Genomic DNA, 17,595 nt, shown 5'->3' with positions numbered 1-17,595 from the left:
CGAGATCGCGAATATTTCAAAATGTCAACGCCAGTCATTGATGCAGTTTATTTTTAGGCAGGTTTAATTTACTAGTTGATTTTTTGATAAAGTTCCCCCTCTTCAATCAGCATGGTACATACGCGAGTTTCGTAATTTTAAATAGTATTTGTTTTGCTGGAGTCGTTCATTATTCATAAAATTACGACGTACTTACCGCTGAAAACAAATTGTCCTGACTGAAAATCCCTCTTATACCTTACCAGACTATTTTAGATTGATTATCAATTAATAACGTCAACATTCCTCATCGCTCGATGAATATAATAAATAGTTCATAATGATAAAGTTAGGTAATTTACGTAAATTTCTGTGAGATGGAAGTATGCGATTATTATAAACGTCAGATTTGACATGTGTCTTTGCTGGCGCCTCAATATCTAAACAAGGAATTATATTGCGGCTTATCATGGCTTAAGCGACCGACTTAGCCCGCTTAAATTTGAGCGACGAATTTCGTACGTAGCGAGGATGGGGACCGACCGATACGCCGGGCCTTAGCGAGCAAAGAGCAATAATTGATATACCGGCCCTAAGTAGATGAGTGTTATATCTATATCCATTTTTCTTTTTCCGCCGAAAGTTCGCGGAGGTCGCCACTGGTCGGTGCCGACAACACTGCTCGGCCGTACCCTCTGTATTCTGTTGCGCCTGTCCAAATTTAGAAGACTTTTATTATTTATTATTCTTGTAGTTTTACAGTTTGCTCCGTATGCTCCATATTCGTCGCGCAGTTTGTCAGAATAAACATGTTCAAGAAAGCTTTAACAACATATATTTGCCACGAGGAAGGACGAATTCTGCAGTGTTTATACTAAACTTGATTTTACACGTCATATTTCGTGTTGATATTGTTATGTTATAACTTATAGTTTGAATACATTTTGTTGTTAAAATACACGTTTATGTTATCGGTGTTTGAAAGCCGAACACGAGGTGGCGCTAATTCCGGTAATAATTCATGTACGCTTTTAGCAATTTCGGTATTATTTACAACGAGTCTGCCGTCTACTAACATTGCTGACAAGTAGAATGTTAGGTTATGTTGTCAATGAAAGCGTCTTTATGACAGATGGTGCGGATTTAGCCGTAACTGCATGGTGTGTGCAAGTAATTAGTAGTTTTGTGTTCATTAATTGATTACTAATGTTTCTTTTCTCTGTTTGTTGCAGGTCTTCGTCAGTTTGTGAATAAAATTCAGTGATAACCTGTGCTGTGATTTCGGTGGCAATGATTCGCCGGAAATTACAAAAATAGATTAGTATTAGTGAATAAATAAAGTCACTAAAGAGTGAACCAGCAGTGCTAGTAAATAAAACGTGTTTAAAACAAAATCTATACAAAAAAGTGTTAAGAAAAGAAGTGAAAAATTAATAAAAAAGTTTCTAGTTTTTATTAATTGTGTTGTGCGTGCGTCAGTAATAAATTCAGGGGTGGTTGGTTTTCGTAGCATTTGATGAGTCTCGTCCAGCGGGGCGATCTTCCTCTGCCTACCTTGGCGGGGAGCGGGCCCGCCTGACGCGGGGGGGGGCGGACCTAGATGGACAAGCGCAAGATGCTGCCCAAGAGAGCGCGCATGGACAACCTGCGTGGGCCCATTGCCAATGGACCCATGCAAGGAAGGTGACACATTTCATGCTAAACACCTTTCAATCCTCTCCATCATCCATCACTTCAATCAATACCAATACCTACCTCCAACCTACAATGTATCTTTTTCTTGCCCCAGAAACTCTTCAAATAACTCTCTCTTCTTTGGTTCACTCCTTGCAATCTCTAAATTCCGATTTCCTCATCCGACTTGTCGAAGCTATCATACATTGATTCCAAACCTCCTTTTGCCTGTTTTTCGATCTGCATTCTTTTCACAAACCATTTGGGCAGTCTTCCATTTGACTTTGGATCGTAGTGAGGCCTTCAGCCCCTTCAAATCAATGATTCCATTCATATTTGCTACTGAATATTCCATCAACGGAGGGTAACACATGTTGCATCATGGCCACTGCACTTGATAACATCAAATCTAACGTTTTGTAATCCATCTAATCTAACTATTCTCCTCTTGCAATTCCTCCAGTTTGGAAACTACCAAGCTTCTACCTACTGCTTGTTTGTTCTCTTATTTCATTAATTATTTCTATCCTGGTCCTACATTAGTTATAATAACTTATCCTCATCTAACCACATAACATGATTTCATTATTTACAATATTATGATACTTAACAACCATTAATTATTAGCCTTTACAGACATTCTCTTAGTCATCAAATAAAGAATTGCCACTTAAAACCCATTATCAATGTAAACTTTCTCCTTATGTTTACAATCCTAAAAATTTACCGTTGAGTTTAAAACTTTAAAACATTTTTTCAACATCAATATAATATATTTTTTGAAATCCTGCCCTCCTAGGCACAGATTAAGTAACTACATTTCTAACAAACTAATTTCATTAGTTCCTTACACTTATTGTTTAAAATCAAAATGTTTGGAAATATCAACAATCTTAATGATAATTGTTTGAATTGTTAAAAAGTTACTCAAACTTGCCAGATTCAATATTCTTGAGATATTACTTGTTTGATTTTTGGAGTATCGAACCGTGTTACGCTATTCCTCCTTCTAAAGCCAACATTTTGGACAGTCTTACAGTGTTTTTCATCTGTCTTGATGATGGAGATTTCAAAGAGAAGGAAACACGACTCGGCTCATTATGTCAAAGTTAAATAGTACAATTAAAATTATTTAGTTTATAATTCAATCCAGTTTAAATAATCTGTGCTTTTGAGGGCAGTAGCCAAACCCCCCGTGCATGTGTTTTTTACGTTTGACCAATAGCAACACTTGACTAAAGTGTACAACTTTTATTGACCAAATGTGTGAAAACACCAGCACAAGTTTTAAAGGTGTGCGGTTCCTAGAGGTTGTAATACTGTGCATGCCCCAGAATAGAAGAAGTCCTTGTGGTATGCACAGCTTTACAGCGTGTATGGACTTGATACCTCTAGTTTATATATTTGTTTAGTTTAGTACACCAGCATGCATCACTAATGTAGCGTCTCTAACTCCAGCACAAATGATTCCAGACCGCTGGTTGCATTACTAGACGGCAGGGACTGCAGCATCGAGATGCCCATACTGAAGGATGTGGCCACGGTGGCCTTCTGCGATGCACAGTCCACCTCGGAGATTCACGAGAAGGTGCTCAACGAGGCGGTGGGCGCGCTCATGTGGCACACCATCATCCTCACTAAGGAGGACCTGGAGAAGTTCAAGACGCTGAGGATCATCGTGCGTATCGGCAGCGGTGTGGACAACATCGACGTCAAGGCGGCCGGTGAATTAGGTGACTAACAAACAACACGCACTTTAGTATTATTGCTCCCGTTAGCACTTGGCTGTAGACTCATCTTCCTTCTTTCATGTTATACCTAAATATTATATAATTATTATGAGACATCACCATATACGCATCAGCATTTCTTCATCCTGTGTTGCTGCATGCGTCTTTTGAGATTGGCAGTGTCCTGTTAATAGTTCTATTAGCTCCCTCAATTAGTTTCTATCCATATTGGGTTGGGGTTTGCAACGTTTATGAATATATACTTTGAATTGTCTCATTCTGGTTGATTTCTCCCATTCCTTCCAGTCATGCTATTGGACCCAGTTTTCAATATGTAGCTTAGCATTTATTAAATACTGCGAGTATATAGCACCTTCATTTATACAATGCATTATTTCAAAGACACTTTGATTGATTGATGCTTTCTTACTTAGTATCTTGCGCACATGATTTGCCACCCACTATGAATGCTTTAATTACAATGTAATCAAATCACTTAGATCCAAGCTTTTAATGCTACACTGGATGAAAACAATCTTATATTTAGATTGCAAGACACTCTAGTTTTATATTTCAACATGTGTACATTTATTACGAGCATTTACCAATCTTATTATGATTAAAATACTAATAATATGATCATTTGATGTTTCATAAAGTTGTCTCGGATTTTAAGTCTCCGGTGATGTTTGGCCACCAGATTTCTATAATATAATTATAATTGTTGACTAATATGTTTTATATTCTCTTCTACAGGAATCGCAGTATGTAACGTGCCTGGCTACGGTGTGGAGGAGGTAGCCGACACCACTCTCTGCCTCATATTAAATCTCTACAGGAGGACGTACTGGCTGGCGAACATGGTGCGGGACGGGAAAAAATTCACAGGTTCGTACTCCTAATAATAATAATAATAATAATAATAATAATTGGATAATTTGTAGAGCGCCGTTTTTGTGAAAAATCACCTCAAGGGCGCTGTACAATTTATTTCGTAGGATCTACATTTGTTATTTAGAAAAGATACCAAAACATACTTACCTGGCAAGTCACTTCCAACAAACACACTTATATTAAAAAGTTTATGCTTATAAAAGATAGAACTGCACGCAGAGGACACTATATCAAAAAACACTGGTCGTCGCATGATCTTATGTCTGCTATAGTTTTTATTTTAATTTAAATGTATTTTAACTGTCTTAAAAGCCTACAAATTGTTAGTTGTTATCATTTTTATTTATTTATTTTTAATTATTATTTTTATTTATTATTTTTATTTATTTTATTTTATTTTTAGTATTTTTTACATTTTGTTAATTTAAATCCTATTCTACTTCTTCTTCGTGAGCCTTCTAGCCTCCAGCAATGAATCTGGGCCTTCCTATGCTAATAGAAGTGTGGTGGTCATGCAATATAATTACCCCGAATGGCGTGTATTAATGTCCAAAGTTTACTTGATTGAAGGTTTATTTGAGAAATTAGATTACAGAACTGTGTTAGAGAAATGCTAGGCTGTCATCATTGACATTGATTCAGTGTTGCCACCTCTCGATGGCAATGATTAAATTGCTACGGCGATTGTACCTGGCTACAGAATGTATGCAAAACTTATCTGCTGGAAACGAAATTCGTGATTCAAAATTGGAGGAGTCCATTGAATGAATTTGAATTTTTTCAGCTGTCATTACTTCATGAAATTTCACTAAATTGGGCTACATAAATGGATTGTTTTTACTATCGTCTACAATGATAGCTGATTAGGCTAAACAATGATAGGGCTAAGGACTAATCATTTATATTTTCGTATGATACTAAAGAAATAATTTCGCAGGATTTTAATGTCGATTGGTGTAGTGTATAGAAGTCTGAGAGTGAGAGGGATGAGGCACAAATGGGAGCATGCGTACGCACGTGAATAGCAAAGACAGCCTCATTGCAATTCTGGGGTTACATGTGAGAGGTTAAGTGTGTGTCGTATATCAAGTCAATAACATAGTGTAAAGTGTTCAGTTACAAATCAGAGCTGGACTAATTAATCTACCCCATCTTGATATATTAAGGAAATTACAATTAATAAAAAAGAAAATTCCGTAGAAGTGGGGTTTCCATGCAGTTTGTTGATAAATGGGACAGTTATTAATATTTCCTTCTTTTGGAGTCATTATATAAAACTTTTCAACAAAAAATATTGTTTTGCGTCCACGTCAATTATGAAAATAACTTTTTTTTTGTATGGAAGTAATTCCTGTTATACTGTACTGTTTAATTGTGAAAAATTATTGTTGAATTGCTAAGAGATCCTTGAAACCTTTTCTGATTTAAATGAACTGAAACAATTAATAAATTGTGAGAAGTTTTCTTGAATTTAAAAGTTTACTGTTCTTTTTCCACACTTCTTGGTAAGGAAATGGAACGGACTTAATCATTGAGTGATCAAGTCTATATCAGCTGAATAAAAATTAATCAAGTTGTGTATATCCTCAACGATCATTATTCCCAATAAAACTTAGTAATTTTGAGCTGAAATTTGGCCTAAACCACGCTCAAATGCTCAGCTACACTCTTCCCAATGCAATCTCTACTTAACTTGCTAATGCTCGGTTAGGGAATCCTGTGGGATTAAAGTTGTTAACCAAAGAAAAAGTTTGATAAACTCCAAAGTAGTAAAAAATAGTGGCATTTTAGACGTTTAAGTAAATCTAAATTTTGTAAATGTTTGTATTCAATTAATCAATAATAATAACATGTGGATAGTAGATTTAATGGCACTTTGTTAATGAAATGGCATAGATACTGCAAATTAACCATTTTTGCACTTATCATAATTATTTAATTAGCATCAAATCCTTCCAATTTTATTAGTTACTGTAGATCCAGTTTTGTTGTCATTTACGTTGTGACTTTTGTCAATGTTTGAAAAGGGTTATCATTGCAAAATGGCGTTCAAGAGTGAAATTGTAAGGCAGACTACGACAGATAGATCGATTCACTCGGGCTAGGTGCGGTGAACTTTATGTATGAAATAACTTTCCTACTTGACACGTCAAACGATTTTGATACGTCGAATCTAAGGTTCAATTGACTTTGTGTTCAGGTTTTGTAACACGCATTGTTTGTTTTGTTGTTGGTTAGGACCAGAGCAAGTGAGAGAGGCGGCCCAGGGCTGCGCTCGGATCCGGGGAGACACACTGGGCGTGGTGGGGCTGGGCAGAATCGGCTCGGCCGTGGCGTTGCGGGCCAAGGCCTTTGGATTCAACGTCATCTTCTACGACCCCTACCTGCCCGACGGTATCGAGAAGAGCTTGGGACTGACGCGCGTCTACACCCTGCAGGTAACATACTATCCCAAAGTAGCTAAAAATAACCAAAGGCCACTCTATTCACACTGCAATATTCCCATGCCTGATTTTTATCAGAATAATAATACATAATAACATAACATTTGTATCACTATTACAACTTTGTGTAATTTCACTTCATGTGAACTTTATTATAATAAACATTAAAATAGTGATTCTATCCTTTACTTTAGTTTTGTTTTATGTGTATGTTGGGTTATACTTATACAGAAATCTTCTAGTGAGGCGGGTTACTTTCATATTTGTAATATTGATCATGTTATTGCAATAAACGCCCGGGTTGCCGGCAATTAAAAAAAACAAAAATAGCTGAAGTCCCTGGCATTGACCGGACTTTACGCATAGTTTTTCAAAATCAGATAATTTTCCTCTTATTTTGAATGTCAAGTGTACTAAAATTCTGGGGTACTAAAATTATGTAAAATTCTGGGTAAAATTCTGGGGTACATCAAGAAGTACTAAAATTCTGGGGTAGGAAGAGGGGATAGGGGGTATTTTTTCTGGGGTACATCAAGAAGTACTAAAATTCTGGGGTAGGAAGAGGGGATAGGGGGTATTTTTTCAAAATCCTATGAAGATAAGTCACCTTCCTCTTGTTTTGAAGTTCAAGTGTGTAAAATTTCACCAATCTCTAAATAAAACTGCTGATTTGTATAAAAACGTACCTACCTCTTTATACATAGATTTGGTTATTAAGTGTAGGTAATAGTTATAAGCGCACTTGACATGAAATATCACAAAACTGCGCTAGGTATATAAATTCGTCATTATTAGTATTACGTCTCCTAAAGAGTTACTATATTCTGAAAATAGTTACGTACAGAGTATGCAGTTAATTTCAATGATAATATTCGTAGCCCAATTCCATAAATCTGCTCAAAATATATTATAAAATATAAATAGTGTTTTTTCTTCTATTCTACCATTTAGTGATGTGTTAAATTTGATTCCAGGACTTATTATTCCAAAGTGACTGTGTGTCCTTGCACTGCAGTCTGAATGAGCACAATCACCACCTCATCAACGAGTTCACCATTAAACAGATGCGTCCAGGTATTACTTTATTATGTATTCCTAAGAGAGTTGATTGATATGTCCCGCCCTCCCACTTTCATAGGTTGTCTTTCAGGTTACTACATATTTATTTATATTATATGCACATACGGGCTTTTACAAACATGTTAAATGTATAATAATATAGTAGAACATTATTAAAGCAAAATTATAAAATGGAACACATGCGAAATAATATAAAAGCTTACTTTAATATGTATTTATGAGGTATGCTATTATAGCCTTCTTGCAACTTCCGTGCAGTTGAACACATACTATTCCTAAGAAAGTATTGCCAACTGCATTCAATCTAGGTACAAGCGAGTATCTAAATGATTTAGTCCTGAATTGTTTTAGCAATTAAAAATAATTTTTTGATTGAGTATTTTTAGTTGGTATATGGAAGATAATTAAGTAAAACTGGACTGTCTGTAAAAATAAAAGTCAAGTCAACATTAGTAAATATTCAAAAACATCTCGTCTCTTATCAAAGAATTCTTATGAAAGCATATGTATCTGTTTCCAGGGGCTTTCCTGGTGAATACAGCCCGCGGAGGGCTGGTGGATGATGATGCCCTAGCTGCCGCCCTCAAGCAGGGGAGGATAAGAGCAGCAGCCCTCGATGTGCATGAGAATGAACCCTTCAATGTATTCCAGGTCAGTTACCTACACTTTATTCCGCACGACTCAAATACTTGCACACTTTATCCAACAAACACTCTTCTGTTTCAATGAGGTTTGTGGAACATAACCAGCTACATGCGTATATACTACTATATATGGATGAAATTGTAGCCTATCTAATGTAAAAGTCAAAATATTGATTCAGTCTTTTTTTACACCAAGAAATCGATAAACAATCTTCATCCCTGAAAGACTCACAGGTATACTAATTTGAAGGGTGCATTTCAGGCATAAACTAGTCCCAGCGAGATATCACACGTGATGTCATCTTTCTAGAACCTTCTGGCTTTTTTGTTTTCTAACAAGATGAGTGAGAAGGAAGAGGACGAACGTTGATGACATCCGTACGAGCTCTCGCTAGGACTTGTTTAGGTGTATTATAATTAGACGAGACACTTGGCGAAAAAAGCGATTTCATTTTGATAGAAGTTGACAAATCCATCTCTATCCCATGACTTCAGTCCAGATGGTACATTATGACTATGTTGAAATGCTTAGTGTTGTTGCATTAATGCAAAAGCAAAGCAAAATTTTTTGGTAAAGCTGACGTTGGTAGTAACTTTCCATTGGAATTAGTGTTTATATACCATTGAAATAACTGTTAATTGCTTCTAATTCAGAATAAGTTTTTTTGTTTAAAATTTAAATTCAACCAAATACAACTTCTGTCACATTGCATTGCCAATTCTAGTATGCTCGGCTAATGTTAGCATGGTTTATGGGTGTATCCTTCGGTTATCGAATGCCAGTGTCCCCTCTCCACCACATATTTCCCCGAACCATATAGAACACCCTATCAAGTCTCCGTCTGTATGAACTAGCCTACTTTATATTATATAACTTAATGATTGCAGGGACCCCTGAAGGATGCGCCCAACGTTCTGTGCACCCCGCACGCTGCCTTCTACTCAGACGCCTCGGCCACGGAATTGCGTGAGATGGCAGCCAGCGAGATCCGCCGAGCCATCGTGGGACGCATCCCTGACTGCCTGCGCAACTGCGTCAATAAGGACTACTTCCTGGGCGGATCTGGCCCTGGCCCTACGCCCACCTACCCCGAAGGTACCTTCCTTATTACATACATAAAATATATCACTCAAATGCCAGGTTCATCAGGTCAATTTCCTCCATCAGTCACGATGCGAGGTTTGCCAGGGTCATCAGTTCAATTCCCTCCATGAACATCAGTTGTGGTTGGTCTTCAAAAGGTTTGTCATCAACTGTAATCAGTCGGAAGAATAGTCCTCATGGCAGTGAGTTTCGTAACAATCATAAACCTTCATTGAAAGATATGGATTTCTCTATAGAGCTAAGGTTTGTAATCTTTTTTCAAAATGAACCTCTAAATAATAATTATGTATAGTATTTCACTCACAGCAGTGTTAATACTGCTCCCCTAATAAATATAATGTTTTTGAAAAGTAGATATTAATCAATTCTTTGTTTAATATTTTCACATGTGACCATTTTGCCCTTGGAAAAGGACTCCGCTCAACCGTATTTATGATTGACTAATATTTTCATTGTCCCCCCTAGTTTCTAATTTAAATTAAATTTAGTAATAGCCACATTAGTATGAATGTATGGCATTTTGGCTCTCTGGGTGAAGAATTGTATGTGTACCCAGTTTGGTGGTCATAAAAATGTAAAATGTGAATGGACAACCGTTTAGTAGTTTGTTTTAATCCCTGGGATCTTTTGAGATTTTGTCATAAACTTATTTTAAAAGATCTTTCAAATTCTAGAAATGTTCCTGTTTTGAGATTAACGTTCAAATAGATTTGCCGTTTTTGAAAGTATCACAAAATGAAATACTGTTTTTGAAAGCAGATGAACTTTTAGATTTTAATATTACAAATGGAAATATGCAGTTAAAAAATAATTTATTACCATATTAATTACCGATTTTTCTTTTCTTAAAAAAACTATTATATTAAAAAATTATATTTATTTACACCAATGTATTGTGAAGGTTATTGTCACTTTTTGTTTCATATAATTAATAAAAAATTTACAAACTTTGACGAATCTTTCGCAAACATGCAAGCAATGGCGGTCAATGACAATTTGGAATTTATTACAATTATTTGAAAGTATCTATGGTAAACTCTTAAATGCAAACACAGAGCATGGTGTTGCCACTTTCAACACTGCTTAAATCATATGAGTCGTGTAATTTCTATACCCGCTATATCAACTTTCATTGATTTGGAGAAAACCGCAAAAAACTGTCACATCTTTAGCGTACATAAGTAATTGCATTAAAATTTTTTATATAATGAATTGGAGTAATAAAATTTCGAAAAGCATTTATTTTTCTATATATGTCTAGCAATAATTAAGTAATTTCGATAAATAAAATGGATAAAGCGGATTTTGATACTCACTTCGTGATTTTGAAAGTCAACTGAGCCGACATGGCGGGTTTAGAAACACACGCGTAGATCATTTTGACACACGAGCGTGGTGTCAGAGCGGCGGCCATATTGTATTTTGGAAAAATAACTGCTTGTGATTGGTTGAATCCGATATAGCGGGTTTTGATAGTAACTTTCTGTATGATATGGCGGATTTGGTTTCTCACTCGCAGTTTTAACATGGTTTTTAGTCGTGATAAGGAGGGTTTTGAAACTCAATTTTAGGCTCCTCTTGTTGCTCGCAAAAATGTGAACAAGATGTCATACTCAGATCACTTTGTCAAAAAATCGGATATAGCGGGTATAGAAATTATAGGATTCATATATCTCACAGTAATATTATAAAAGGAAATATGTAGAACGACTTTTATGAGTGTGTAATCAGTTTTTATCATAAAGTGCACAAGAATACTGTGCACTAAAGCGCATAAAAACAGCCAGGGGGTTAATTTAATTCAAATTATAAAATTTTGTCTGTTTATGTGAGTTTCCAAATATCTGTATCCACAGCACATGACAATGGCCCCAACCGATAATAAACGAGATAACCTTAATGCCATGTATTGATTGTGTGGAGTATCCGTAGTGTATGAGAACCCTCTGCAATGGCCCCTTGTGCTTGCAGGCATAAACGGCGGCTACTACGGTGGGGGCGGGGGTGGGGGAGGGGGCGGCGGTGGCGGGGGCCTGCCGGTGCAGCAGGCGCACAGCACCACGCCGCACGAGTCGGGCGCCGCAGCCGTGGCGGCGGCCGTGGCCGCGGCGCAGGGCCAGGCCGCGCCGCCCGCGCCCCCGCCGCCCGCGCCCCCCGCGCCCCTGCCCCCGCACGGGCCCCCGCAGCAGCAGCCGCCTCCACCCCCCCAGCACTCGCTGGTAGGTAATGACAATCGCACATTTACTACATACACCTGCCTGCCTGCTCTTGTCCTGTTATCTTTCACTCTCCCTCTCCCTCTCCCTCTCCCCTTAATAACAAGTCCTGGAAAATAAAATCTGCTTACCAATTACTAGTCCCTTGCAAATTGCTGGCTTCGTAAACAACTTAGCTACAAATCCCAAATCGGGTAAGCAACATTTTGGGCTTGTTTCCAAAATCGAATATTTTGTTACTCTATTATGTAAGACACTTATTTGTGTTATTATTTTCCCACTTCACTCATTTTTAGAGTCACTACGCAACCCTATTTGTAGACGGTTCAGTTAAAAACGAGCATTCAGACCCTGTGCAGAAAAGTCCCACGATTGACTGTCATCCAAGCAATGCGCTGGGTCTGGTTATTTTAATGTGCGCTCTTCAGCAGTCAACATACGAGTGATGTTGTAGTTTATTCAAAGCATTCTCGAACCCTCCTGATGCTAAAAATATTATAGTTACGTGGTTTTCCTCCAACTCGTTGAAATGCTACCCACATTTTATGTCAGGGCAAGTCTTGTCAATTTGGACGTCTATGGGTTTGATAAATGACAAAATTCATGCATTCATGAAACTTTGGTACATTTTTTTGGCAGTAGAAATGAAGATCTACAGAGTTTGCCCAAAATAAAGTGATGGTGTTATTTTCATGTTTATTTACAAAAACCTCTCTTATCCCACCAAATATTAATGCTTTCGCCTTAGGAGTGGTCTCGTTGGTTCGACACCCATGATAACATACTAAACGATACCTCATTCAACCTACTTTGTAATGCAATCCTTCCCCTTAGAATGGTGTTTACCACTTTATTTTAGGGCGTACTCTGCAGATCTTCACTTATCCCGCCAAGAAGAATGAATGAACAGTTTCATAAACACTAATTTTGTAAATCATTTAGTCCATTTTCATACTATTTTACCTGTACTATTGCTACCTGTCTGGTTCTATCTTCAGTCAGTCGGTGTTGGGTTCGAACCATTCATTATAGATACAAGGGAGATGAGCCATGTACTATTTGTTAGTACGAAACAGCGCGCACAGAAATGTCATTAACATTGATGGGCACTTTTATAATTCCTACGGTTACTGCATGGCAACAGCACAAATAAAACAAAAAACGTAGGTTCTTTATCACAATAATACTGCAGCTCTTTCTTACAAACTAAGTAATAGTGTCTAAGAGCTGTTGAAAATGGGCCAAAAGATGTATGTATGTTTGTTTCCCCCCAAAGGAAAAATGTTATCATTATCGTACATCTCCCTCACACTTATTAAAGAAATGAAACATCTTTGCCGTTTGCAAGGGAACATCATTGTTTTTACATACAAACCAAACGCATCACTTTCATTGGCTCCGCCACTTTGATAGTCTGCAATTTGGTCGTAGCTTGGCAACAGTTTGCATACTTTCATGCTGTTTCTTCCTATGTTTCTACATTATCTATGGTTTGAACAACAGTTGTGCTAATGGACCGAATAGGCCCTTTCTAAAATACAAGTAAATCCAGCACTGCTTGTCATGTCTGATTTCTGCCTTATTCTCTCTCATTCTTAAAGACATTTGACCATCATTTACAACATTCATTGGCGACCATATAGCACAAATAAAAAATGTATGGTAATATCCTTAGAAGGTATTCAATTTAGTCATGTATCAAATTTTTACCCTTATAAAGAATTCACATTTGTTCCATACTCACCATAACTCTCCATTGATTCACTAACCCTTAGCTAACGTTTTCACCCGTAGTGTGCCTACAAATCCATTGTGGATTCGCTAGTAGTTCACCGCACCCTGGTTTTATTTTATTTTGTAACATAATGGCGTACTCAAATATTTTGCATTTGCCTGGTAACGTAATAAAGTATCCTAATATTATTCTAGACTCTCATTTCGTCACATGCAAAATATATTAATTTTATATTTGCGGAAGTGAAGAATATTTTAGATTTTCAAAGCCATGCATACGTATTTATAATTTATTTTTTTTCTTGTGATGATCACCTCTATTAAGCTTTATGGAAAATATAATAAAATCCAAGAATATATTTGTTTTTATTTAGGTATTATTATTTTTTTATAACATTTGACAGAAAAAAAAACATTTTTTCTGAATATAAGTAGCTATCTTGGGAAAACACATAAGACAGATAAATACATTTTTTTAAATGTATAAAAAAATGAAGCAGCACATGGCGAGCCATTGGCTTTTATCCTTTGGCACACAACAGGAGTAATGAGGTCATGGGAGGATGGCATTTTGAGGGTTAAATGATAGTAAACACTTCAGCAGACCTTAATTTGACCCTGTCATCCGTTTTGTCTTCCACAATGTAGAAATGCTAATCATCTATCCCTTTGTCACCTATGTTTGGTGTTAATACTCCATTAAAGTAATGATCCATTTTGCCTAATTCCCCTGCCCTAACCTTATTGGGAATGTGTACTTTTACTCGATTTGGTAGTGTTTAGTTTGAATGGTTTCAAATGTCTAAAACTTGGAATAAATCATTTTGAAGTGTGCACGTTATGTTGTAAATAAAAGTGTGTTTGCATGACTTTTCACCTCATCATAGTTTTTGTAATAACATTAAAAGTTTTGGAATGCCTAGTGTAGAATTTGGAATATTTTTCATTAATAATAATTTTAAAAAAAAGAAAAGCAATGCCCATGTGAAAGTTTTAAATGTATTTTATTGATGAATGTTGTGTTTTCCTTTATAGCCGATCAACACATCGGATCCGGCGAACCTTCTCCAGCCTAAACCGGAGAGCTCCGAGGTGCACTGAGCTCTGGCGCCCCTCTACCTCTGGGTGGGGACCCACTGTGAGGGCAAGGAAGCGGCAGCAGGGAGCGCAACTAACAAACAAACACATTCGTCCGCTGATCTTCTGAACACAACATACGTGCGACTTGGTCCTTCCAACTCCTCAACTAAACAAACTTCAGTCATTCGCGCATCAATTCTACATTGTTTTCTCTCTCTTTTTATTTTAATAATTAATTCATCAGCGATCTTTAATTCTAGTATAAGTAATCAAATGATGAGGATAGATTTAATAATAATAATGAATTTTAGCATTTAAGAAAAAATAATACATTTTTGAAAATTAAAAAAAATATATTGATATCTTATTATGTATCGTCGTCGTTGATGGGTTGATATTGTAAAAATTCAATGTAGGTGGTTTTTTTTTTTTTTAACTTTTTGAGTCACGCCGTCGTGCAAGAATTTACATGTGTAAATTGTTGTTTTACTGCACTTTTTGAGTATTACAATTTGATGTCTTTGAGTGTGATGTATCGGTGTAACTTTTGAGGTCCGCTTTTTGAACTTTAAAGACTAGACAAAAAGAAGAACAAAAAAAAATAGAGAGGAGAATAATATTCCTTGTGAATATGAAGTGTGAACATTAGATTGATATAGCCCTTAGCAGGCTTTTGGCGTATTACAAAGTGCTTCGAGACACAGTGAAGGAAGACAGTGATATTCGCACAGTGAAGTAGAGTTTTTTTAAATTGAGAGATTGCCCGCTGTCGTTCATGGGAGACATTAATTTAACAACATCCTGTATTTTCGTAAACTTGTGAATATTTAAAAAGTTGGTGTTAATTTTTCCTCTACATTATATTGTAAGTAATCATGAATGTGTCGAAAGAAGTGTTTTGAGTGTCCTTTATAGCTTGAATTGTTTTTCATAAGTGTAATATTAGTTCTATATTTAACTATACGAGATTGTCATAAGATTGAGCCGTTGTTGGATGTGCACTCTTTCCTTGTGATTTTTATTAGCAGCACTTGTAAAGAAATGATTACTATCAAAGCAATATTTACAAACAACTTGAAAATGTACAATGCAGGACAAAGTTATTATGTAGAATCATTGGAACGGAACAAACACAAAATACGAAATCTTGCATTGTGAATGGCAATTTTTCCTTTTTTTATTTTCTGAATAGTTTGATGAATTTCATAATCTACAAAATAAATGTTTGCAATCATATTGATTTTGAATCTTTCACACTGAAATACATTTCAGACTGTTAAACTGAAATTTCACACTGTTAAATATATTGACTGATGCAATATGGGATTTTTATATCTAGTTGGTCTGGCATTTATTCCACTATATATTTATTGGAAGAGTTTGGATTATATGGGGACCTTGAAATGGTGTATTTTTAACAGTTTGTTTGTTTATGCTTATTTTTCACCGCTGTCTAGGTTTTAGTTTTTAATTTGAATGTTCCGAAGAGACAACATTACATTATTATAGAAGTATTGAGATGAGCGTTTCCCGCTGAGAGAACCAGAGATTCCCCAAATAGCCTCGATCCAGATAAAGGCTCGAGAGCGAGGACAAGGAGAACCTAATTAGTACAATGCCACTCGATACCTGCAAGCAAATAATAAAACTATTTGTTATTGTTGAAATAGCTCTATTACAATGTTCTTATATCGCTTTCAGATTCTTTAAAAAGTATTTAGTACGTGGTGCCATTTAGGTAATTTGGAATAGTATATTTTTGTAAGTAATTTTATGGTACAAATGTTTACGACTTCGGTTGTTTTAATATCTTTTCTTGGCGCTGTCAACGCAGTAACATCAGAAACACGGCAGTTTTAATGTTACATTCTCTGGTTCTTTCAGTGATTCAACGTCTGTTCCATCACTATGTTATTGGTTAACTACACCCGTAGCTTTCATTTGCGCATATCGTCAAAATTGATCATTTTGCACGAATCTGAATAATAATATTATTCTTACTGTTATATTATCAACGTCTTCATTATTTTAATAATGTATCGCATTGGCGTACATGGTGAATTAACTATTTTTATTTTCTTCCAATCAATGTATAAATCAATGTCCACAACATTTCAATCATAAGTGCTAGGATAATGTTTAGTATTTTAGTATTAGGGATATACAATTTAAGTATGACGAGATACACAGGCGTGTGTTGCCCCCTGTTATCCATCAGTTATTCCTCTTCCGCAATTAATTATTCTTCTTGCCCGACTCTATTGGCGTTAAAGTTTTCTATTCTGTCACATTACTTCCGTATCGTATCAATCCCGTGCAAATAATATATTATATTCTTGTATTGCTCAAAAATACTTTAAAACGAACGTCACCCCTTTAAAACTGACTACAATAATTCCACGATAATGTCGGCAGTACTTAAAACAATCTAGAAAACTTTCCCGCCTTTGCTATAAATAAGCGTGGCTCACTTCAATTTGAACTTTATGTTTGAAAGCAATACTTGCGTGTATATATTTTAATGAAGGATGGTTTAAACCGATACCCGGATGCAGTTGTTTTGATCAATCTCGGATGGCTTAGAGAATGAGAGTATAATTGGTTTGTTTGTTTGTTTGGCTGGTTGTTGGTTGATTGGTTTGTTTAGAAGTGTTTGTTTACTTTAGCGGCACATTGCGGGCGCTGTGTGAATATTTGGTTGGTCGATGCATTTAAGTTAGTTCCTCCTATTTGGTTGGTGCAGAAGTACGGAGGAATGTTGACTGGAATTATGTTGTTGTCGGGCCGATTAGTGTTTCAACTATTAAATATAATTAAAGTAATAAAACTAGGAAGCATACAAAGAATGTTCCCGACTTTTCTGGCATTAGAAATTAATATTGATTATATTTAGGTGTTAAGCTAAGGTTACAACAGATAGCTAAAAAATAAATAAGCGAAGATTGTAGTCTAGGATTTGATCTTCCACATACATTTGAAATAAAAGATTGAGCAAACATTCTGCTATTTTCATTT

At 36.2% G+C, this 17,595-nt stretch overlaps 1 protein-coding gene across 8 annotated transcripts in view; it reads left to right on the top strand.

The window, feature by feature from the left end:
* Window positions 1-17,576, top strand: part of CtBP (C-terminal binding protein) — a 250,706-nt gene extending 233,130 nt beyond the window's left edge. For 3 of the 8 annotated variants that reach the window (XM_089646913.1, XM_089646914.1, XM_089646915.1), the window contains 9 exons: window positions 1,212-1,662; window positions 3,112-3,386; window positions 4,140-4,271; window positions 6,516-6,715; window positions 7,696-7,795; window positions 8,322-8,452; window positions 9,334-9,541; window positions 11,483-11,769; window positions 14,536-17,576. In XM_089646913.1, coding sequence (XP_089503039.1) covers window positions 1,580-1,662; window positions 3,112-3,386; window positions 4,140-4,271; window positions 6,516-6,715; window positions 7,696-7,795; window positions 8,322-8,452; window positions 9,334-9,541; window positions 11,483-11,769; window positions 14,536-14,601 — 1,482 coding nt within the window. In that variant the 5' untranslated portion in view covers window positions 1,212-1,579 and the 3' untranslated portion in view covers window positions 14,602-17,576. Of the gene's footprint in view, window positions 1-735; window positions 991-1,211; window positions 1,663-3,111; window positions 3,387-4,139; window positions 4,272-6,515; window positions 6,716-7,695; window positions 7,796-8,321; window positions 8,453-9,333; window positions 9,542-11,482; window positions 11,774-14,535 lie in introns of those variants that run through there. The other 5 variants (XM_089646916.1, XM_089646920.1, XM_089646917.1 and 2 more) reach the window with 5 other exon arrangements.
* Window positions 17,577-17,595: the final 19 nt, after the last annotated feature.

Source organism: Hesperophylax consimilis, chromosome 25, assembly GCF_061612785.1.
Source record: "Hesperophylax consimilis isolate HC1 chromosome 25, BYU_Hcon_1.0, whole genome shotgun sequence".
Taxonomy (NCBI): domain Eukaryota; kingdom Metazoa; phylum Arthropoda; class Insecta; order Trichoptera; family Limnephilidae; genus Hesperophylax; species Hesperophylax consimilis.
Note: the sequence above shows the minus strand (reverse complement) of the source record. Positions and strands in the feature narration are given on the sequence as shown.